Genomic DNA, 23,801 nt, shown 5'->3' with positions numbered 1-23,801 from the left:
GGGCCGCCGTCACAAAATACCACACACAGGGCGCCTTGACCACAGTAATGCATCTTCTCACAGGCCTGGGGGCTGCAATCTGGTGGTTGGTTCCTTCTGAGGCCTCCCCGCTTGGCTTGTAGATGGCCGTCTCCTCTCTGTGTCCTCACCTGTCGTCCCTCTGTGTGTGTGTCCTGATCCCCTCTTGTTACAAGGACACCTGTTAGATCGGATCAGGGCCACCCATATGACCTCATCTCCCCTCCGTCACCTCTGTAAAGACCCCTCTCCAAATACAGCCACATTCTGAGGTGCTGGGGGTTAGGACTTCAATATGGATTTGAGGGGACACAATTCAGCCCATAGCACCATCAGTGTCATGAGTGATAATCATCATGACGTGTGATTTAGAGGAGACGGTGTTCGTAAACGCTTCTCCGGGGGCCCGGCCGGGGCAGTGCTCGCAGATGCTGCTGCGGCTGCCATACCTGCACACGGCGACCGCTCAGAAATGGGGGCGCTCGTTGTCTTGAACAAGCTGGTGTTCGTAGAGGGCTCAGGCACTGTGGTGACCGTGTGACCGTGGGATGGGCAGTGACCCCGGTCTCTATTGTCACGGTTACTTAAAGGTCATGCGACAGGAAGCAGTGGAGTTGGGTTTTGAACGCAGATGTCTGCTGTCCCAGAGTGTGGGTTCTTTCTGGGGAGACCCGCTGCTCGGCGCTGAAAACCAGCTGTGGTGGGTCCCTTCCTCCAGCAGGCAGTTCTGAGCACAGCCGGGTGCCACGCCCCTTGATCAGGTCAGACGGCGCGCCTGCCCCTAGGGAGCTTCTGGGCAGACCCTGAACCCGAGGCTACAAGGCGCAGTGCAGGCTGTAGGCGGGCACAGAAGGTCCCCCCAGCTGGGTGTGCATGCACTGGTAGACTGCACCTTGTTGTGCCGTCTCAGCTCAGATCAGCTTCCTGCTCAGCAAACACGTGGACACTGGATTCCAGTTTTAAGCAGAGGGCCCTGAGCAAGTTAATTTCATCCAGTCTCTTGAATCTGACCTGCCAGTTCTTGGTTTGACCCACTGGAGGTGCCTTGAGTGCAGGGTGCCGAGGAGCGCCTCCTGCTGCCCCCTCCAGCCTCCCAGCATCACTCGCTTCTTAGATGCAGCTCAGAGAGGTGCAGGGGCTGGTTTGTGTCACAGCCTCTAAGCCATGGAGCCACCATCCAAGGACACATGCGTCCAGTTCCTACACGTGGGCTCCCAGCACCACGGCCAGTGTCCAGTCTGGACACAACCGGCCCTCCCGGGGACCAGACAGGCCACAGGCCAGAGTACCCTGATTGTCCGTCCCAAGTCAGGGCTGGCGTCAGCACCCAGTAGGCGGTGCGCGTCCTTGGAATTGCTTCACCAGGGAGACATGAGTCCGGTGAAGCAAGCCCTGTCATCTCAGGGCTCTGCCCTGCTTTTCCTTCCTCTCTGCTGGTATCTTGTCACCCAACTGTGGGCCTGACCGTGTGCTCAGTGCTGGGCCCCCAGGACCTCGGAGGGTGGCCCAGTCCATGCACCAGCTCAGCGTGCTTCAAAGGATGCCAGCGCCTGGGACCCCGCCTGCTGGGGGATGGTGCCATCAGATGCAGCTTCCTCACCCCTCACAGCCCAGCCAGGCCCAGGCAGGGGGGGGGTGGGTCCCCGCGATGTCCCTGTCTGCAGGAACGGAATGGAATTCATGGTGAGGTGGCCATGCCCCCCGTGGGCTGTGAGCGCCTGGTGGACAGGGACTGTGCCTCGTTTGTCTCAGTGTCAGGGATAACATGTACACACAGTAGGTACTCAATAAATTGTGGGATTTTTAAATAATCTCTTTTACTGGGTTTTTTCTTTATAACAAAAGTAGTTCACCTTTAAAAGAAAAAAATAGTAATCAGTGCAAAAGAGAAATGAATGCCATTTATTATCCTCCCAGCCAGGGTAGCCACTGTTTATATTTTGGAGGGTGCCCTTCAGGTCTCTTTTTTCTCTCTCTCTGTCTGTATTTTTTTTTTCACAAAACCCGTCACACTGAATATCTAGTTTGGTACCCTTTCTTCACCATGGCGATAAAGCAGGGAGGCGGCGTCGCATAAAAACAGCATCGTTACACTGTAATACATTATTATCGACAGGATTATATTGTGATTATAACGTCATATGTGGCCATATTATTGTTATTATTTGTTATACTGGGCAGAATATAGGAGGGAAGAAAGCAAAGAGATAACTCTTGTAGACACACCCCCCCCCCAGTGGCCTCTGCCAGTTAGCGTAGCCTGTTGTCACGGCGACCACACCAAGGCTTTGGCACAGGAAGAGATGGGTCTGTGAGCCCCACCGGGCGGGATGGGGGCCCAGGAGCCGGGAGCACAGCCGCTTAGCCAGCAGTCGGGGTGGGGCAGCCTCTCTCTGAGCCGTGTCGGAGGCCGTTGGCATCGCCGGACTCTCTCTCTGATCCCTGCTGTTGGGGGCTGACCCTGGCGAGGCCGGCCTTGCTGACGTAAGCACCGTGAGGCTGGGAAAGCCAGTGGGCAGCTGAGTGCTGTGATGGTGGCAGAGACAGAGGTGAGAGAGGGCAGCCCAGCCTCCCCCGTGACCTGTGGGTGAGGGTCTCTCCCAGCCCTCGGTCCAGGTCTGATGCTCACGACATCCAGCAGGTGGACGGACGAGACGCAGGTGGCATTCCCGTGGTGCAGGAGGAGACGGAGGCCCAGGGAGTCCTCTTGACTTTGTCACATGCCCATTGATTTTGACTCAGTTCGGCAAGCGTGCCCTGAGGCCTCCGTGCTGACTCGGGGTCCCGGACCCCCAGGAGCCACAGTCCAGAGGAAGGGGACAGATGCACCAACACACAAGGATCAGCACCTTTATCTGAAGGGGAAAAGCATCTAATGCAGATGGCGGAGGGGAAGCAGGGACGGTCCCCAGGAGCCGGGAGGCCTGGGAACGGCATGTCTGAGAGAGGGAACAGCATGTGCCAAGCCCTCTGCTCTGGGTGATTGGGAAACTGTAAAGGGTTCAGTGTGGCCAGTGGCATGGGCTGGGGCAGTGAGAGGCTAGGATAAGCAGGTGCACAAGGGCCAGATCCCCAGGGGCCCCAGCTCACAATTCCCCTGAAGGCAGAGAGATGCAGCTGAAAAATTCTCATCAGGGAACCATGCTGATGGCAAATGGCAGACTCTGGATTTGAACTCAGATCTTCTGAACGCTGCCCAGGGCTCCAGAGGGAATCCTCAGACGTTCACTCTCAGCCTGTGTCCCAAATGGCTGGGTTCACCCCACGGGCACCCAAGGACTCATGAGAACCTTGGAGTTGAGTGGTCAGGGAGGCCTTCCTGGGGGAGGTGGGCTGGGGTTGCTGGACCCTGGAGGGTGCAGGAAAGCTAGAGTGTGGGGGCTGAGCCTGGTACACTGGGGGCACAGGAGGAGACGTGTTAGGGTAAACAGCCTGGGAACGTGGAGACCAAGTTTGGGGATCACAGCGAGGGTTTGCGTCATCCATCCGAGAAGGGGGCTGCTGGAAGATGTGAGCTGGAGGGTAACGTGGTGTAGCTGGAGCATGAGAGATATCATGCTGGCAGAGAAGAGAGTGATGGTGGGGGGGGGGGGGGGGAGCAGGGCTCTGGAGTCAGAGAGCCTGGATCCTGTCCCGCCCCACACCTGCTTCCCTGGCTGTGTGACTCTGGGTGAGTTATCCAACCTCTCTGGGCCTGATTTCTTCCTCTGTGTGGCACAGTTACTATGAGTGCTCTCTTTATGGGCTTGTTGTATTTCATGAGCGAGTCCTAAAGGGCCTAGGCCAGTGCTGTCCCAGGGTGGAGTCATAGCATCACAGCTGCTGGTGGTGATGTTTGTTAGGAGTGCATGCTGGCTGGACAGCCCCCAGGAGGCTGCTGCCAGATCTAGGTGTGGGCAATGAGGACCTGGGACTGGAAGGGGAGAGCAAGTCCCATGGCAGAGGGCGGGGAGGTACACACTGGCCCTGGCTGGGGACACTACCGGAGGCCAGGGTTGGAACGAGGGTTCTCACTGGGTTTGGGGTGGAGCCAAGCTAGTGGGGACAGCCTGACTGGCCAGCTTCGCATGTGGCTGGCAATGCCAGGCTGAGATCAGTCCACCGCAGAGGGGGACACGTCAGGGGAAGGAGGCCACCCCGTGTGGCAGCTCCAGGAGGTCCGGGAGCCGTGATGTCCACCCAGAGGGGAGCTGGGTCGTGGTGGGTGAGGCTGGGAAGGCAGGTTTCCCTCATCCGTTGGGATCCTGCACCGTAGACGGTCACTCAGCACTGGAGGAGTGCGGCAGAAACTGGGACATGTTTGGGGGACCGGCCTCGTCGCCGCTGGGAGAGCCGAGGGTCGTGTGTGTGGTTTGGCTGAGGCTACGGTTCGGCTGGAGGACACCGGTCTTTGGACCTGTGTGAAGACACCACGTGCCCCAGGCAGCCCCCGGGGTCCCCGGAGACAGGGAGGAGGGGCCGCAGGGGCAACAAGCCTGGGGGCCGTGGGGTATGCAGAGGAAGCCTGGGCTGAACTGCTGGGAACAGCGGCCAGGCGCACCTCACCTGAGCAAGTGCCGTGCATCCCTCGTGGGCCAGGTGCGGTCCTCGACCCCACGGAGGTCACACCCCAGCTGGCCTGTCAAGTGTCAGGCACTCTGCTGCCATACTGCAAGTGCTCAAAAGTGCTGAGTGTGTGTGTGCAAGCATGTGCGTGTGGATGTGTGTAAGTGTGTACTTGAGTGGGTTGGTGTGATTGTGTATGCAAGGGTGCATGCCAGTGCATGGGACTGTGTGTGTGCAACTGTGTGGGTGTGTGTATGGGGGTGTGAGTATGTGTGCTAGTGTATGGGTGTGAGTATTGTGTCAACGTGTGTAAGTGTGAATAAGTGAGTATGTGAGCATGCGTAAGTGTGAATGCTCTAGTGTGAGTCTGGGTGTGACTGTGTGTGCAAGCATGTGTGCTAGTGTGCAGTTATGCATGAGAAAGAGTGTGTAGGAGTGAGTGTGGGTGAGTGTTTCTGCAAGTGTCGGTGTGTGAGAGTGTATAGGCATGTACAAGTTGTGCAAGTATCTTTGCTAGTGTGTGTTAGTATGTGGGCATGGGTGTGAGTGGGTGGAGGTGTGTGAGTGCTAAGCATGTATACATCCACACGTATACATCTTAGAAGGCACATACTCTATGTGTATGCGTATAGACACATATGCATATGTGTATATATTTGTGTATGCATGCATGTGTATATATTGTGTTTGCACGTAAGCAGACATGTCTGCATGCACCATACATGTGTTTGAATGCATGTGTGTGCATGTCTTTTATATGTGTATGTTTTGTGTGTGCACAATGTATGTGTGTGCATTTGTGTGCATGCATGCATATATTGTGTCTGCACACATGTGTGCATTTGTGTACATATATGTGTATTTTATGTGCCTACACAGATGTATTTGTGTAGGCACATATGTGTGTTTATGTGTGCATGCATGTATTGTATGTGTGTGTTTTGTGTGTGTGCGTGTAAGTGTGTCTTGTGCATGTGTGTGTGTACACGCATGGGCATATTTGCATTTATTGTGTACTTGCGTGTATTCACATGGGTGCTTGTGTCCGTGTGTCTGTATGCCTGTATGTGTGTATGCATGTGCGTTCGTGTGTTTGCATTATGTACAAATGTGTGTTCACATGTGTGCACACATGAGTGTATGCATACACGTGTGTGTGCTGTTTGCATGTGTGCACACACAGATGTGTGTTTGTGTTTAGGCCACAAGCTGAGTCTCACTGTCTGCCAGGTCCCTGCCAGGCCTGTCGCAGATTCAACCTCTTCAACCCCAGGGCTGTCCTCCGGGATGATCTCCCCCACTTTGTGGAGAGGAAAGCGGAGGCTCAGAGGGGACACTTTCTCAAGGCCAGCGGTGTGGCTCTTCCGTGGCTGCACCTCGGGACCCAGGCGCACATGACCGCAAGGCCTCTCCACCTCCGTGTCTTTGCCCCGCTTCGCCCGGGCTGGGAGCTGGGGAGCCCCGGCTTCCGCTGGCCTTGGGGCTGCTGCCCTCTGGGGGTCTAACCGTCCTCCCTCTGCTCGTTCCTTCCTCTTGCAGGCGAAGCTGGGCGATGAGATCCTCGACTACAGAGACTTGGCTGCTCTTCCTAAAAACAAAGCCATCTACAACATCGACCGCCCTGACATGATCTCCTACTCGCCCTACATCAGCCACTCGGTGGGGGACAGGCAGAGCTGCAGCGAGGTACGGCCCGCCGCATCACCGGGGCACAGGTCCATCCGCTCCATGCTCACTGCTCTCTGGGGACGCTCAGCCTCCTTTACTGCCCAGATAAGCTTGTGCGCATCCTCTTTAAAGACTTCCCGGTCTGCTCTGGCCCCACCCTTTCGCAGCAGGCTGCGGGCTGCACACTGAAGGAGCAGGTCTGGAAAGCGCCTTCATGGGGCAGAAGGCAGGAGCACGCCGGCATTTAGGAAAATGACAGGACGAGTGAGAGTCTCTCTGTTTTCTTAAGTTCAGGATTAATGTTTTGTTCTCTTTATCCGGCACATTCCTGGCCGTGCTCTGCCCTCCCCGGCTGTGCCCTGCTCCTCGTCGATCCCATGAGTTCCGTAAGCTGGTTTGCCCACCTGGTTGAACCACAGATGGTTTATTCCCTGGGGACCCTGTGGGCAGTGTCCTTTACTGGTGACTTCTTGTTCCTGGCTCCCTTCCCCATTTAATGTGGCCTTTGCTGTTGGTTTTCACTTTCCTTTTGGTGGTTTGGAGATTTTGGTGTGAGTGGGGGTGTCTAGGATAGACGGGAAGAGCGTCTGCCAGGCCCTCGTTGAGTGTATGTGCTGTTTGCATGAGGATGACCCAGCAAGGCTCTCCCCGGGGGCAGGAGAGCTCAGCCCCTCCCCTCATCTCCCCTGAACCTTCCTGTTGGACTTTCCAGCCAAGGGCTTCTTGGGGAGTGAGCCTGAGGCTCCGGGGCACCAGGCTCGATGGGGGTGGCGCCTCATCTTCCAGCATCTAGTCCGAGCCGCGTCGAGTCTTAGCCCAGGCAAAAAGTGCTGGAAGAGAGTCAAAGAGGGCAGGTGACCTGGTCGTGGAGCCCAGACAGTGAGCTGCAGAACCAAGACCAGAATCCAGGCCTTTCTGCCCCAAAGACCACGTGCTGGCTGTTTCCTGTACTCTCCCTCATGCTTCCACTGTGACCCGGGACCCAGATCTAGAGGGCTGGGATCAAGTTCCCTTCCGCCTCCTCCCAGCCCGGGGATGCGGGCCAGCCCCCTTATTGGAGCCCAGGTATTCCTGGGAGAACTGGTCGTGGGGACCTCAACCATGCGCAGGGCCACTGTCACGTGGATGTCACGTGAACAGAGCACAGCTTCACACGGCCAGTGGACACGGAGTCTGAGCTGTCACCTGAAGTCACACCCCTCACACGGCCCATTGTCTGTGAACCATGGATGATTCCTGTCTCCCAGGAGAGGTGCAGCGGGAAGGGAGGGCCGTACATGTGGCCTAGGAGTCACCCTCTCGGGTACCTGGGTGTGCCTCCCAGCTCAGCTGCAAATTTGTGCTTCTGTTTAAGATCCGCAGCCAATCGTCAGCCGGGCTCCCTCCCCGAGGGGCCTGCAGGGGGATCACCTGCCCTCCAGGTGGTCCTGGGTCAGCTGTCCTGCCCAGGCCAGGGCAGCCCAGGGGGACAGAAATTCTCAGTGCACCCATGGGTCACGCCACAGTGGCTGATCAGTGTCACAAGTGTCACTGTCACCACCCACCCTCAGGCCTGCTCTCCCTCTGCACTGATGCTGGGCACGTATGCTTCTCTGCTTCCTGGGGCCCAGCACTCTGGGAATGATGTCCCTGATGTGGATGAGATGACGAGGCTGAGGGGAGTGCCCAGCCCAGAGCGTGTGCTCACAGAGGCAGAGCGGGGCCTTGGGCCCAGGTGCCGACTCTGTCACTGCCATCTCCAGGCCAGCTTCTGCCATTGCCCAGAGGTGCCAGAGGCCCCTCCCTCCCCGTCTCATGGGACCCCGAGGGCTGCCTGCTGTCTGGGTCCTGCCCTGCCTCGGCTGGGTGCCTGCTTGGTGGTGATCTTCACAGGGGCTCTTCTGTGGGCAAATGATGGAGTGGGGACCGGGAAGCCACAGGACCGTGGGTCCGGGGACTGAGCTGAGCAGAAGCTGGCCTCAGGGCGGGACATGCTTCTCTGGAACGGTGGCCTCCTGGCGTTTATCACAGTGCAGGAATCCAGCTGAGAAGAGAGCAGTAGGCTAGAAGCACAGACCTGGCTTTGCCCCTCTAGCTTCAGTCTCGCCTTCTGTAAAATGGGCAGATTGGGAAACAGTCCCCTTCCCATTCTAGGGGGAGGGAAATGGGCATGAGAGAAGGTCCTGGGTCACTCGGGGCTCCTTGACGGAAACCCCACAGCACCTGCGGACCTCCCAGGTGTGTGTGGGAGAAACCTTAGGCAGGGAGCTTTTCTGCCCAACAGCCTGGTTTCTGGAGCCTCTTCTGCTCTGCGCTGCCTCTCTGGGTCTTGGCGACACGTCTGTGGGGGGCAGATGGGGCCCACCTGCTTCAGCGGGAGGCGCCTGGCTGGGAGGGTGGTCACTGTGCCCCAGGGCCCCGAGGCCCCCACTGGCAGAGCTCACCCCAAGCCCCGAGGCTCCGGACCACCCTCTCTCTCTGGGTCCCTCCTCTCTCTTTTCTGGAGAAAACCGAGGGTGCTGGGCTCACAGGATGCGCCACCCACACCCTGAGCCGACAGCCTTCCTTTTGGAAAAATATATCTTCGTGGGAGAGCAGTGGGGCCTCGAGCCAAGATGGAGACAGGCTCCAGGCTCGTCCGCACAAAAAGTGTCCTGGAGACCTCTTTCTTGGGGTGCTATTGACCGTATTTCTCCTAAAAGTCTCTGGAATCCCGTGTCGAGTCTCGTGGTGGGTTCCTTTCCCATTTGGAGGGGGGGGTCCTGCCGTGCGAATGTGTCCGTGTCCTGTGTTGTCTTCTCCCCAAGTGACCGCCGGTGCCAAGGCACTAACGGCTATTCCGTGTTGTGTCCACAGTCCCCTCAGTTGCTCTCGCCAACACCGACAGAGGTAACCGCCCGCCCCCAGCCCGCCCCCAGTTTGCTCATGATGCCGCCACCCGGGTTATAAAAATAACCCCCCGTGGCACCCCCAGCAGGGCCTCCATGGCTCTTGGCTTGGCGTCTGGGGCCGTGGCCCTCCGTGGCTGGGGTGCCCTCCTCGGGTTGGTTATTTTTATAATCCGGTCTCATCTGCATGCTTCCCTCGTGCGTCTGCCGGCCCTGCCGACGCGGACACCTGGACACAGGGCCCGTGCACTCGGGATCACGGCTTCCTTCAGAGAAAAAACCCGGGAGGCTGGTCCTCCAGGGCCCACCTCATGCAGCTTTGCGTGGTCCATACAGGAAGCGCCCAGGTCCTCTCAGATAAGTACTCCAAAAGCATCTCTCTTTCAAATAGCATTTATAATTAGCAGCCCGATTTTTTTTCCTGTTTCTCAAAATTAATCAGCCATATAGATCAGACTCCAGGCTGCATGGGTGTCAGAGCCTTGCATCCAGGAATGCAGCAACCAAACCACACAAGTGGCCAACTCACACTGAGCTTCCAACCCACGTGCGGCCAGGGAGCCCGCTGTCCAGGCTGGGCGAGGAGGCAGGACACGTGGAGGACGCCAACTGGCCGCAGGGCTGTGTACCGAGAGATGGAGACCAGACAGCAGGCTCTAGCCGTCCCTGGAGAGAGAGTGCCCATCGCTGTGGGTGGGACAGGCGAGAGGCACAGGGTGAAGCACAGGAGGGGATCTTGCAGGGGCAATACCAGTACGAGGGCTGGCCTGGCAAAGCGTGGAGGCCGGTGCAGAGGCCAGCGTTACGGGCAGTGGCTGGGCCAGTTTGGCTGAAGAGTGAGCCCTAGGAGGTGGCAGGGACGCTCAGAAAGGCATGGGAGCATGAGCACCAGAGCCAGACTCTCGCCCTGCTCATCCCCACGCTGGCCTCCAGGGGCAAAGCAGCAAGGTCCACCCCACGGCAGGACGCTGGGCTGGGCTGCGTCCTGACTCAGCCGACATGCCGAGCTGTGGTGGGCCTGGCAGCCTGCTCTTCCGTGAGTGACGTGCCATGCCATCTCACGCCAAGAGTGCCCGCTGTGACCACTCCAGTTGCCCATCCTGCTTGAACGGTCTGAGCTGTCAGTGCTTGTCTGCCTCACTTGGGCTTCTGGGCCTGGGAGGGGCACCTTCCTTCCTCCCACACCTGGGAAGCCCTCATCGAGTGTGGGGGGAGACAGAATCTCCGTGGTTCTCAGATGTGTTCCGAGGAACCCTGGGTGCCGGGCAGGAGGGCAGGAAAGGAACTGAAGGATGTAGGTGGGGCCAGGTGGCTCCACCTCCTCTGTGGAAGCCCCAGCCACAAGGAGGGGCTGATGGAGGGGTGGGGCGGACCCCTGCACTCTGCTGCCTGGCAGCACAGGGACCATGCTCAGGCCAAGGGGAGGGTCAGCACCAAGCCAGGCCCCCATCTGACTCTTGCCATGTGCCCTGGCAGGTGCCCAGGATTTCATCTTGGGGCCATGCTGGGTCAGCCTCTTGGGTCAGGTGGAAGGGGGTGGGTGGGAGGGGGCGGGCAGAGCTCTCGGTTCCGGCGCTCACCCTGCTGTCTTCCCTCCCAGGGCGATCAGGACGACCGCTCCTACAAGCAGTGCCGGACCTCCAGCCCGAGCTCCACGGGCTCGGTCAGCCTCGGGCGTTACACCCCGACCTCGCGGTCGCCCCAGCACTACAGCCGTCCAGGTACTCAGCCCCCAGGGCTTCCTTCACCCCTGGCGAAGCCGCACTTCTTGTGGGTTTTCCTCTAGGCATCTGTCTCTTACTTGATGCAACTGGAAAAATGGCGGACGGGCGTGGGATTGCCAGTGGGTGATGGAGAAGCTGTCCGTTTAGCCCCATGAAGAAAAGGCTCTGTCTTGTCTGGGTGGGGAGATTAACTGCAGGGGCAGCTGATTAACCTGCTGGTTAGAAGAGGCGTCCTGTGAAACACACAAGGCAGCACTGAGACTTAGAATCTAGCTAATGTTCCCGCGGCAAGAGACGTGAGGAAGACAAAAGAGCGTCAACAGTGGGGGACCAAAGTCAGTCAGTTCCGAGCTCACGTGGGTCCGGCAGGGGGTCTGCTGTGAAGGCAAAATCAATGGCCAAAACATAGACTCAGAATATCCATTGACACTACACCTGTGGCTGGGCTGGTGGCCCCAAAGACACTGTCCCCATGGGAAAATTGGCAAGAGGCCACTGCCAGGCTCTCCCAGGGAGAAGCCGGTGGAGGGTCCTGTCTACCCCCTCCCCCCTCATTCTCTGCCTGGCGCCCAGCTGTGTATTGCTCTCCCTGAGCTTCTCAAACTCCTTGTCGCCCTCAGAGTGTCAATGCCACAGGGATGCTCCCCACAGACGCTGCCTTTTTGAGGGATTTCCCCAATCTGCTTCCTCCTTGTGCCAGCTGTTGCATGACTCCATTTCACATCCATGGACTATAGCTCTTATTTTTGCAGTCTTTGTGGAAAAATCAAAACTCACTCATTTGCGAAGTTATTTTCATTGATTCATGGCGATGTACTCAGTACATCCTGCTCAACAGATGTTTGGAAAGTGGATGAGTGCGTGAGTGAATGAGTGTGTGAGCTAATAAGTGAAGGGATGAATGAGGGATTGGATGAATGAATGAGTTAGAGAATGAGTGGCAGAGTGAGTGAATGAATGAATTAGTGAGTGAGCAGATGAATGAATTACTGAATGAATGAGTGAGTGAATGAATGAATGAATTAGTGAGTGAGTGAGCAGGTGAGCAGGGGAGTCATGGAGTGAAGGGCACTTGGCCTCTCTGAGCGCCCCTCTGCTGACCCCTGACCACCACAGTTTGGGTCACCTGGGCCTGTCGGCTGTGCCTGACGGGTGGTAGCCCCAGGGAGCCAAGACCTGTATCTCAGCTGGGCAAGGCCCTGCGATGCTCAGGTGACAGGCTGCTCCCTGGGCTGGCCAGCTGCTCTCACCTGGCTTCTTGATCCCAAGGATCCCCCCAAGTAGGGTGGCGGGCAAGGCTCAGGGGGCCAGCAGCTCCCGTCCAGCAGCCCTGGGGGCCGCCACCCTGTCCCCCGGAGGGCAGGGCTTCCTCACTGGGAACCCGGAGCAAGCTGGCCTAAAGCGTATCTGGTGACTCCCCTTCAGTGCCTCAAAAAGGTGTGCGTTCCTCAGGAGAGGAAGCCCAAATGTTCCTAGCAGAGTGGCGCCTAGGAATATTTTGTGGCTTTGTGGCGGCAAGCGCGGGGCGGACTCTGACGTGCTCTCTGTTGCCCCTGCAGCTGGTACTCTGAGTGTCGGTACCAGTAGCTGCCTGTCCCTGCCCCAACACCCAAGCCCTACATCCGTGTTCAGACATCATTACATCCCCTACTTCCGAGGTAAGGCGCGCAGAGCTGCGGCCGCGGGCGCTCGCAGGGCGTCCGGCCATGTGTCTGTGTCTTGCTGTCCTGTGTCCGCAGCATGGCTGCCCGAGCCCTGTGTCTCACGCCCGTGCCCCTCGCTGTGTGTCTCGTGAGTCCAGCTCCGTTTCTGTTGGTGTGTAAATGTTCCTGGGAGGAAAACGTAGGTAACTTGTGTCAAGGAGCCGGCGGCGAGGAGTCGGGTGAAAAGCTGCAGGGAGAGGAGGTTAGGACGTCCCCAGCGCCGCCCTGGGGCTCTGTCCTGAGAGACTTTGCCTGAGTCAGCTCGTTTATTTCCTGCGTCAGCTCTGTGGGGCATGGGGACTGCGGCCGAGGTTATCACAGCAGAAGCAGAGGCCTACGAAGGGCCGTGACATGTCCACGGCCTCAGCGCTCGTGGTGGCCGGGCCAGGATGCACACCCTGCATCCTCTGACACCTGCCTCTTCACAGGGTGCAGACCTGCCCACCATCCACATCCCCGCACGGACATGTGCACGTGCATTGCACCAGGAAAATGGCCAAGCTCCTGTTTTCCCAAATGCCATGGACTGAATTGTGTCCCCCCAAATTCATATATTGAGGCTCTGTCCCCCAGTGTGACTCTATTTGGAGAAAGGGTCTCCGGGAGGTTTTTAGGGTTCCCTGAAGTCATAAAAGTGGAGCCCTCATCCAGCAGGACTGGTGGCCTTATAGGAAGAGGGAGAGACCCCAGAGGATGTCTCTCACTGTCTCTGCGTGCGCTCAGAGGAAGGGCCACCTGAGGACAGAGCAGCTGTCCACAAGCCAGGATGAGGGCTCTCGTCAGAAACCCGGCCTGCCAGACCTTGATGGTGGACGTCCAGCCTGCAGAACTGTGAGGAATAAATGTCTGTTGTTTCAGCCGCCCAGCCTGTGGCTCTTTGTCACGCAGCCCCCGCTGAGTCATACACCGTAGAAAGACGCTCAGGGCGAGAGAGGAAGCAGCGACCACGTTCTTGCCGATTCCCCGAGAAACGCATTCGGTTCCCCGTTCCTAACAGCTGCTGAGTGGAGAACGTCTCAGGGGAACTTCTGTCCCAAAGGCCCTGGGAGGCAAGGCGAGCTCCATGGGGTTACGCCGTCATTTGCCGCTCGTCACACGGGCTCCCTGGAACTCGTGCAGCTCTCTCATGCCCATCATCATCACATGCTCTGCATGAGCCCCGTTGTCTTGAGAAGAGAGCCCTGGCCGCGGCGACCGCCTTCCACTCCTCTTCATGGACCTGTCCTTACAGCTTGTGGTCCTTCTGGACTTCTGTGTGGCACATGGGCATCGTGTGACCAGAATGTGCTGTCACTCAGAGGCAGACAAGGCTCCCCATAAAGTGGGGTGAACTGGACTATTAGACAAGTCATGCAGGTCCCCCCAGGAGGTGCCCACCCTTTGCTGAATCGTCAGAAGACCCCGGACATGCAGCTCTCTTTCTGCTTGCTGTGGTCTTGCTCTGGTGGGGCTGGTCCCCCTGGGGGGTCCCTGGTAGAGGTGTGGCCCAGAGACGACACCAGGCAGTGGGACACGCGCTGTCTGGGCTGCTCCGGCCTCGCTCCCCAGGCAGCCCCCCGTGAGCTTGGCTGACTGCCTGGGAGCCCCTTTGGCAGAGACCATCCAGGTTGGGGCCTGGGGTCAGAGCAGACCCTCTGACCCACTCCTCCTCTGCCCCTTCTGAGTCTCTACCCTTGAGTTCTCACCACTCCAGAGTGAGAAGAGGCCGGGACAGGACCTCAGCCATGGGCAGGCCCCCTGGGCGGCAGCCCCAGGCCTGCAGCGCCCCGTCCTCAGCCACACGAGAGAGGGCCAGGGAGGGGGGCCGAGGGAAAGGCAGCTCTGCTCTTCTTGCGTGGGAGCAGCATGGCCCTTCCTTCCATCCCATGGGGGAGACAATGCAGACCGGCCCCCACCCACTGCCCACCAAAACGTCGTTCAGAAACTGCCTGTGTCAGAGCCTGTCCAAGGGCATCCCCGAAGTTGGAGGCACAGTGCCCATGCGATCTGCTCTGGGTGGGCACAGGTGCTGGCCCCGTGGTGGGTCCAGCTGCCTGCGATGCTGCTCTCTGCCCTGGTTCCCTCCTGGTGGCTCTGGCCACCAGTTCCCTTTGTCCAGAAATCAAACAGAGCCTCCTGCCCTGCTCTCTGGTGTGGGACGCAAGGGAGCCGGCACCACGGCTCTGTGCCCTGTGCAACTTCCAGGGCTGTCTGTGAGCTTGGGAGCATCCAGCCTCTTTCCAGAACTCCCCCCAGAAGAGCCCGGGCCTCAGGAAGCAGCTGCTGGCCTGAGATCCCAAAGCTCTGTGGGCCAGCGCCCTGAGTCCGGCCTTCGTCCAGGAGTCACGTCCACCGCGGGTCCTGGGTCCACCTCTGAGGTCACCAGTGAGGGAGCCCGTCCTCTCCTCCTCAGCGCCTCTCATTCAGCCCCGTGGGCTCCAGTATATCTTGGCCTGTGGTCACTTTGGTGTCCAGCTGCACCAAGAGCCACCTGCCCTCCTCTCAGCTGGTCGTGCGGCCGGCGTTCACCCACACTCTCAGCAAACGTCTCTCCTGGTCTCTCCTCACGGCATCCTTAGCATGTGGAGCTCCTCCAGGCGGTGATTTTCCCTTGACTGATGCTGTGGGTGGAGGGCTCCTCTAGGAGAGCCATGTCCTCACCCCAGCCAGTGTTCCCCTGACCTGGCCAGGTGCTGAAAGAGGCCCCTTGCTTTCCTCCTTTCTCCCCACGTTTATACACACCTCCCACCATTTCTCAGTGCCCAGGGCCACCCTCCTACCAAGACCTACATGCAACGTAGGTGCTGGTGGCCGTCATTTCCACTTTAGCATGAATTTCAGTCCCCGGTGATCTCCGGGGGCGGAGTAAGGTCAGCTTGCCCTCTCACCTGTCGAGGAACAGGCTGCAGGACAGGCCGGTGTGGAGTGCCCGGGGCGGGGGGGGGGCAGGGGGGGGGCAATGCTGCTGAGACCCCTTCACTGGGCAGCTACAGTCTGCTGACTAGTGAGCCTCCCCCAACAGGGAGTGAAATTGGGGGTCACCAGGTGCGGAGCCCCAGGTCATGACCCGCGTCCCCACCCACTCACTGTGCACCATGGGCGTCTCTTCTTCTGGCCCCAATCCCTGGGCTGCCAACCTTACTGGGTGGTTGTGGTGGACGCCTCCGCCAGCATGTGAGCTGCACAATGTGAACCCCTGCACGTGTCTTCGTCATTGTCCTCACGGGCCCTTTCACAGGGCTGGGAGCTGGGCTTGCTTCTGGTCATCTTGAGAAGATTCAACAGGAGGCAACTGAGAGAGCGCCCGAGGGCCAAAGCCAGAACAATTGAACGACAAAATGAATAACGTAGTATTGGATTGTGAGCCACAGTTAAAGTAAATATTCATGAGTCCACACTGATGTAAACAAATGACTGAGCAAATAAACAAACGGGGGAGAAGAGACAAACCTGTGTACGGAGGAATTCCCAATAATGTGTGTGAACCCTCCGTCCTCCAGGAGGGGCCCCTACTCCTCAGGGCTGGGCTGTGCCCTGGGACCTCCTCCCAGGGGACCGTGTGGGAGGGGGAGAGAGAGGAACTTTCCAGTGGAGACGCCTGGCCAGCACAACCTCGGCCAGGGGTCAAGGTCAACATCACGGTGAGGGGTCATGTGGACGGCAGGTGCCCTTGACGCGACGGGGGAGAAGACATTCACCTCTGCGGTCCTCCTCAGAGAACCAGGACCTCAATCCAGTCACGAGAACATCAGACGGACCCCAACTGAGGGACGCTCCACAGAACACCTGAGGGGGATTCCTCAGAAACCACCAAGGTCACGAAAAACCAGGAGAGGCTGAGAAACTGTCACCACCCGAGGGGCCCGAGGAGGCCGAATGTAACGTGGTGTCCTGGACGGAGCCGGGGACAGAAAAAGGCATTGGGTGGAAACGGCGACGTCTGAATAAGGTGTGGCGTTTGGATCATAGCAACGTGGTGACGCCCTGTAGTCTCGCAAGATGTTAACAGTCGGAGAGACTGGGTGTGGCGCAGGCAAGAACTTTCTCTAATGCCTAAAACTGCTCTGAAATAAGTCATTTACTTAACCTAAAGGAAGAAGGTGCTTTTCAAAGGCCAGGCTCCCCTCCGCCAGCAGGCACCCTCTGGGGCGTCTTTGCCTTCTTGCTGGAGGATGCTGGAGACCCCTCCCCAGCAGCGGTCGGAAGCCGCCTCGGTCCTGAACCACCTCCAGGAGAAGCCAGGAGCCTCGTCAGAAGGGGTGTCTCCGCCCTTTCAGAGTCACCACACAGCCAGGCTCTCCTCTGGTTTCCTCACATCCATGGTGGCATCAGCTGTTTGGGATTTTTACCACTAAGGCCCACGAGGGAAGCTGGCCCCTAGAGCAGTGACCGGAGGCTTGCAGGCTGCACGGTGACCCGGCTGGAGCTGGGCCTCACCGGGACACTGGCCCCGAGCCCTCCCAGCCGTGTCCGTCCTGCAGAAGGTGGCCATGGTGGTGCGTGCCCTGCGGGGCTGTCATGGGCATTCCGTGAGCTGGGGCAGACAGAGCGCCCCGAGTGGCCTCGTGCAGGGTCGGTGGCAGCCGTGCATTGTATTGTGATGAAGCCACACAGTGAACGGGCGAGGCCTGAGTCCAGAGAAGAGAATGGTCAGTGGTGGGCTGTGTCCTCCGGGAAGGCTTTGCACCTGAGCCTCAACCCAGAAAGGGTCCGGACAAGTGGGGAGACTGGAAAGGGGGTTCTGGGTGGGGAGGGAGGCGGAGGGGAGGCCAGGAGGAGGGGGTGGGAGCAGAGGCGTCCTGGGCTGGGACCAAGATGGCAGGGTTGGGTGACTGCTGTAGAGGCCCCTGGATGGCAAGAGTGAGGTAGGCGTGATGGACCACCACATCCGTGTCCCCAGCTGCCTCTGGGTCTCGGGCCCCCAAGCACCTGATGGAAGCTGTGGGGTGCAGATAAATATGCGTATGTGCACACAGAATCTTGCTGGTGACGCAGGAGGACATGGCTCTGCAGGCTTGGGGACTGCGGGGGAGGGGAGTCTTGTGACGTGTTAGAGTCTGCAGCCCCCTGGACAGGAGCTGGGTGGATGAGGGGTCATGAATTCTGGGCAGAGGGAAATGAGCCATTGGAGGCCTGGACTGAACAGGCTCCGCCCTAAGTGAGCGGTCCTCGGCTGTTCCAGAGTCCACGCAGATGAGGTTTTTAAAGCCCCTGCTTCCACCACATGTTGCTGTGCCTGGGGATAGACGAGTCACAGCCACGGTCGGTGGAAGGGATCCACGGTTTCCTTTCCATGAACGTGGGTGTGGTCTCCCCGGGGGCTCCGGAACAGCTTCCTCCCCAGGGAGGTGCAGGACTCTGGACTGGGGTGAAGCTCAGCTCCGGAAGGCTCTGTGCTGCTCTGGAGGGGCAGCTACGGGCAAAGCAGGGTCCATGCGATGAGGGGAGGCCAGTCATCTCCCTGGAGTGCTGTCAGCCCTGACAGGTGATCCTCGCGCCCGGATGCGGGAAGGTACTCGAAGCTGTGGTCAGCAGCTCCACTTGTGGCCTCAGCCCCTTTTGGGCCATGGGTTGTGGTCTGCTCGGGCTGAGCCCACCCTGCCCTGTGTGCCCCCGACCCAGTCAACAGCTCTCTCTGAGCCACGTCTGCCGTGCCTTCCTCATCAGCCCCGCTCCCGGGCCCCCGTGGTCCACCTCCTGGTCAGGCACAGCGCTCACCTGCTGGGAAGTACTGCGTCACCACCATGTCACCTCAGGGTCCCGTGGCTTTGAGCAGCTACAACTTGGAGGGGGTATTTTCCAGTCCAGGGCACCCCTTTTCCCTGCCACGCTGTCATCTAACGTGGCAGAGGGTGTCCTGAGGCTGACGGGAGAGGACATGAGTTGTGCCTTATGAGTGTCTTACCTCATCATCCAAAGTGTCCACCGCACATTGCATCCTGTTGGTCACAGCATTCCTAAGTAGGTCTGTGTGGCTGGGGGAGGGTCACCCGGGTAATTCCGGCTGTCTAAATTTGTGACTTGATAATCCAACCTCGTTGGTAAAGCAGAAATTACAAATCCAGCTGGGATAAGAAATCGGATCCAGAATCAGAGGATTCTTTCCATTTAATCTGGCAAAAAATAGCTTTATTTAGGAATGTGGCAGCTGATTAATACTGACTTTCTTGTATTCTCCTATAGCTAGTAAAATTTTATTCAGTGGATTTTAAGGACAGATTTCAGTGAATTCTAATCCTAATCTGAATGGCTAATTTGTGGGTTCTCCAAGAAAGCAGCATCTTTTTATACAAGGATACTTAGGAAAGGAGGCCTTAGTTTTGGTGAGTTCACGATGTGCTGGGTTCAGACACCAGCCCCGGCAGAGCAGCAGCCAGGCTGTGCGGCCCTGGGAGGGGGGGTTCTGCCCAGACGGCCGGGCCAACCTTTCTGGGACCCAGGAACAGACAAGGCCTTTGCCCTCAGCGCTGCTGTCCCTTCCCCATGCCGGGAGGGGTCGGCCAGAGGTTGGATTAACAAGCCGTTGGGCCCAGTCTGGAAATGTCAGTGGGGGCCACACTCCCTTCCTGGGCAGAGGGTTTGGGCGGCTCAGGCAGTGAGACGGGGCTTACTGCGAATTAGCTTTCATGCTTGAAATACTCTGCTTTTCCCTCTCGCTCCTTCTGTCTGCTGTCTCTGCTCTTCCGTCTGGAGGCAGTGAAAGTGGCCGGAGCACCCCCAGCCTCTCGGTGCTCTCAGACAGCAAGCCTCCCCCCTCCACCTACCAGCAGGCTCCTCGCCACTTCCACGTCCCAGGTAGGCTCCCAGGACGCGCGGGTGGGCGGGCTAGCCGCGCCGACCGCCTGTTCGTGCCTGCGTTGTTCCCTGATTCCCAAGCCTCTCCATTCCCCCTCGCCAAATCCTGAGATTCCTTCAAAGTCAGCAAATGGGTTTGCACGTCCCCAAATTAGTACGTGTTTGGGTTTCCCCAAAGCCCCACAAACACCATGGAGTTGGTTTTGCCCTCCTGGGAATGGGCTGCAGAGAAGGGACTTCTGGGTGGCTGTCGCTCGCCCCCACTCCAGCCGCCTCTCTCCCTCTGCCACCTTCAAGCCAGGGTGCTGTCCGGCCGAGGGAGGCTCGATGGGGTGCGGGGGGCCTGCGGGTGCCGGAGCCTCTGCGGTGACTCTGCCCGTGGGCGATGCTTGCTGCTGACGATGGAGACCATCACAATGTGCCGCTCACCCTGCTCTTCTCTCCTGTTTCTTTCTTCTTTCCCAGACACGGGCGTAAAAGATAACATCTATAGGAAACCCCCCATCTACAAACAGCATGGTACAGTCGGATTTCCTTTGCTGCATTTCCCTGCATGCCTGTCAATACCGTTTGCTTCTGAGCGCTTCCTTTTGTTGTGTTCTGATCCTCGATGGGAGGGCAGCCGCTGAATGTTAAATGCAGGTGCACTAGCGGGCTCCTGAGAGGCCCCTCGTGGATCACAGTGGAGGGTCGCTCTGCGTAAGGACAGCGCTGCCGTTATAGGCCTGGGCTGATACGCACCCATGGGGCTGGGAAGGGAGCTCCCAGCCCAGAGCTGGTTTCAATGGCTCTGATAAAGCAACTTTAAGGGATGCAGCCAGACTGACTTCAGCCAAGATGGTGAGGGACCGACGCTTCTTAGACCTCAACCAACCCAGACCAGTCACTGAAAAACAGAACAAACCAGAATCAGTCATTCCTTCCTTCATGAGAATTTAAATCCTGTGTTTGGAGGATTTCTGACGATAGAATGAATGACTCAGGCTTCAGCTGAATGGATTTCTTGCATCAGCAAATAGGGGCTGGAGATGTCTGGCGGCCTGGGTGTCTCTCGGCACCCTAGTTCCCCTCAGAGGTCACCACCCACCTCTGTTCCGCCTGAGCCTGCCAGGGACAGGTGCACAGGGAGCAGATGGCTGGGCAATGGAGCAGGAAGCAGAGGGCTCAGGGTCTCCCCTCAGCTGCTTCAGGGAATCTCTGGGTGATTTGGGGCACGTTGCTTCCCCATCCTGAGCCTCTGTTCCCTCAACTGCAAAATAGGACCGGTCCCTCCACCCTGCCCTTCTCCCAGGCGGGTTGTGAGCATCGGAGGGGATAATGAACGTGGAGACACGTTCTGAACTGTAAAGTGCTGTGCACATGGGGAGGATTGTTATCAAGTCGCTGGAGAGATAGGAAGAGGGGTTTCCGTATGTAAAGTTCTTGTTCGGTGGCACCCAAAGAAAACAGCCACTACCGTATTCACAGCTAGATGGACAGATGTAGATGGAACCTGTAAAAGTGTGCTTTCTGTGGCTCACTGAAAAATCAGTGGTCTAGTTACACAACAACAGAGTTTTTAAAATTTTCTCCTTGATTGCAATAGGGCCTGTGCTTTGTATATTTCTTCCTCTTCTTGAGAAAGAAAAAAATGAATTAAAACTCTTGGGTTTCCAGAAGGTGATGACTTTTACCATTGCCTCTCAAGCAGGAAAGCTTAGAGCACAGATCCTCCGGGTGGGGACCAGTTAGCCTCCAGGCCCTCAGAGATTGTCCAGACCAGCTCCCTCTTGTTCCAAGTGGGGAAACTGTGTCCCAGCTGGAGGAAGGAGCAGTCGTGTTCAGTACTGTCTTTCCGTCAGGGCGCCCAGGTTCAAGGTTGTGTGGAGGCCGCGTGTGCTGTCCTCGTCTCGCAAGTGGGATTGTCCATCTTGGGCTTTTACTAACCTCAGGCGTGTAATTTACACACACGGTGTAGGAGGGGTCGACCCCTTAGGAGGGGCTGCAAATCAGATTATGACCTTGCTCCCCAGCCTCTGAGCAGCCGGATCTAAGACCAGCGTTCCCTGAATCGTCCAGCGCAGAGAGTCAGTTTGACTGTTACCCATGTTGGTCTTTGTGTCGGTTTCTATTTTAATCTGGATATGAAGGCCTCTCCTACCCAAAGGCAAGCCAAGTTGTATTTGACTGAACCCTGAGCGGTGACCCAAACCCTTTTATCAGAATTTTGCCTGGAATTTTGGCGTATTGATTTTTTTATAAAATAAATTTTATAGAGCGCCTACTCTCTGCCTAGCATCCAGCCACATTCTGGGGATAAACATGAATAAAGTCTGTCCCTGCGTGAATATAAGGGGGCCGTGAACTGAGGGCTTAGCTTGCAGTGGGACCTTCTGGATCAGGTCTCCTTAGGCCACCCCCAGAAAATAATGGATGCATTAGGGTGCATTTGGTTTCCAATATGCTTTTGAGATGCTTGTTTTTACAAGATTTGAGATGCTTTGGTTTTACAAGATTTCCCCCATCCACATAGAATACGTCCCGTTGGGTGGTGTGTGTGCATGTGTGTGAGCATGCACGTGTGGGCATGCATGTGTGTGGACATGCATGTGTGTGTTTGAAGCCCACATGCAGCCCCCCAACGCCAGCAAGTTGACCATCCCGTCATCTCAGGAGAGAGAGGAACACAGCTCAGACGTGAGAAGCCATCATTCTAATCTCCACACTTTCCTGAAACAAACTCCGGGTGGCGGCATTGAATCACTGGGCCATTTAATTAGTCTAACATAAGATATTCAACAAGTCAAGAATTATGCTTTTTAACTAATGTATTTACTTTTCAATTCTCTATTACCAACTCATGGAAAGTTTTTTTTCTTTTTTTAATTAGCATCACTGTTTTCTGATGCTCGAGTCCCATTCCTGTTTTTGGGAAATGAGCCTCCAGCCGTGAGGGTGACCCAGATGGGGACGCTCGTGCTGAGGATGAGGATGATAGTATTTGCATAGCTGCCATCGAATGCGTCACTTCTGGGTGCTGGGTGCTCGATAAACGACGGCTCATTTCATCTTGACACCTTGACTCCCGCGGAGGCTGCTATTATTACTATAGATGAGGAAACTAAGGCTGGGGCAGTGAGGTGACAGCTCACTGGCCAAGCTGGTGTTTACAGCCAGGTCTGCCTGACCCCCGACCCCTGATCCTACTGCTCTCACTTCCAGCATTGGGCTCAATGGTATTTTCTTGTGCTACGTTGGTTCCAACTCTACTTAGGTGCGATTTAATGGCTCTTTTTTAAAGAATAAGAGAAGAAAGGAAGCAAGGGGAAATGCTTGGAAAAGGGAGGCAGAGTGCCCCTGCAGAGTCAGAAACAGACGTGGGGTAGTCTCAGCGGGGCGGGCGGGGTGGCCAAGGGGGCCTCCCACAGCCGGGACTCAGCTTCAGATGCCGCTGGGCACGGTTTGGAGCTCTCCTGAGCCGTCTGGCATCACTCGCGGTGTTAAATAGACAGTCACCTTTCTGAGGCGGACGGGACCCTCGCCGCAGCCGCTGCTCGTCCACGACAGTGCTGTGACCCCTTCCCCTCTCGGAGCCCGTGTCCTCCTCGGGACCGCGGGGCTCGAGGCCACCTCGCTCCTGGGCTTCCAGGGCATTTGAGTGGGGCCACGCTGATGCTTGGCCCAGGGCCGGAGGCATCTGGCGGTGGATCCTCTCCGCAGAGTGGAGCTGGGCCCGACTTTTCAACTGTTTAAAATGGATTCAAGAGAAAAAAATAATGCCTCTCCCAAATTTCCCAGGAAGTTGACTGTCCAGATGTAGGGACAAAACCTGAATGCCACCAAATGTTTGGTTCCATCAGCGAGCGAATGCGAGCCATCAGGCAGCGCCGGGCGCCGCTCGCTCCCCCCCCCCCCCCCCTAGAGCCACCCCAGCCACATGGCGCTGTCCTTCCTCTGGGGTCATTTCCAGGCCGGAGGTAGCGGGAGCCGTGGTGTCCTCCCGACTCAGCGCGTGAGGAAGCCCAGTGTGGGCTTCATGTGCCTGTGTGGGTTTATCCAAGGACTATTTTGGGGGCACCCACTGTGTCCCAGTGCTGGCCGCCCGGGTCACCAAACGGCCTCACTCTCTGGAGCAGACGTTCTCGTGGCTCGACCGTGGGCAGGTGGATGAGGATACGCTGAGCCGCAGGCCTCCAGCTTCCGGTGCCCATGCTCTCGACACCACACGCACTGACACACTCACCTGCACACGCACATTCACTCTCACGCACACACTCACACAGTCTCACACTCACCTGCACACGCACATTCACTCTCACGCACACACTCACACAGTCTCACACTCACACACATTCACTCTCACGCACACACTCACACAGTCTCACACTCACACATTCACTCTCACGCACACACTCACACAGTCTCACACTCACACACATTCACTCTCACGTACACACTCACACAGTCTCACACACTCACACACACATTCACTCTCACGCACACACTCACACAGTCTCACACTC

General features: G+C 57.5%; 1 protein-coding gene across 29 annotated transcripts in view; it reads left to right on the top strand.

Annotated features, from left to right (window-relative positions):
- Positions 1 to 23,801, top strand: part of ABLIM2 (actin binding LIM protein family member 2) — a 128,491-nt gene that overhangs the window by 70,174 nt on the left and 34,516 nt on the right. For 20 of the 29 annotated variants that reach the window (XR_006887921.1, XR_006887920.1, XR_006887919.1 and 17 more), the window contains 5 exons: positions 6,103 to 6,249; positions 10,699 to 10,819; positions 12,382 to 12,480; positions 19,198 to 19,299; positions 19,765 to 19,818. Coding sequence is in view for 26 of the 29 variants with exons in the window: in XM_046656249.1 (XP_046512205.1) it covers positions 6,103 to 6,249; positions 10,699 to 10,819; positions 12,382 to 12,480; positions 19,198 to 19,299; positions 19,765 to 19,818 (523 nt within the window). In the remaining 3 variants the exon portion in view is untranslated. The remainder of the gene's footprint in view (positions 1 to 6,102; positions 6,250 to 10,698; positions 10,820 to 12,381; positions 12,481 to 19,197; positions 19,300 to 19,764; positions 19,819 to 23,801) is intronic. The other 9 variants (XM_046656268.1, XM_046656265.1, XM_046656267.1 and 6 more) reach the window with 2 other exon arrangements.

This window comes from Equus quagga, chromosome 3 (genome assembly GCF_021613505.1).
Source record: "Equus quagga isolate Etosha38 chromosome 3, UCLA_HA_Equagga_1.0, whole genome shotgun sequence".
Taxonomy (NCBI): domain Eukaryota; kingdom Metazoa; phylum Chordata; class Mammalia; order Perissodactyla; family Equidae; genus Equus; species Equus quagga.
Note: the sequence above shows the minus strand (reverse complement) of the source record. Positions and strands in the feature narration are given on the sequence as shown.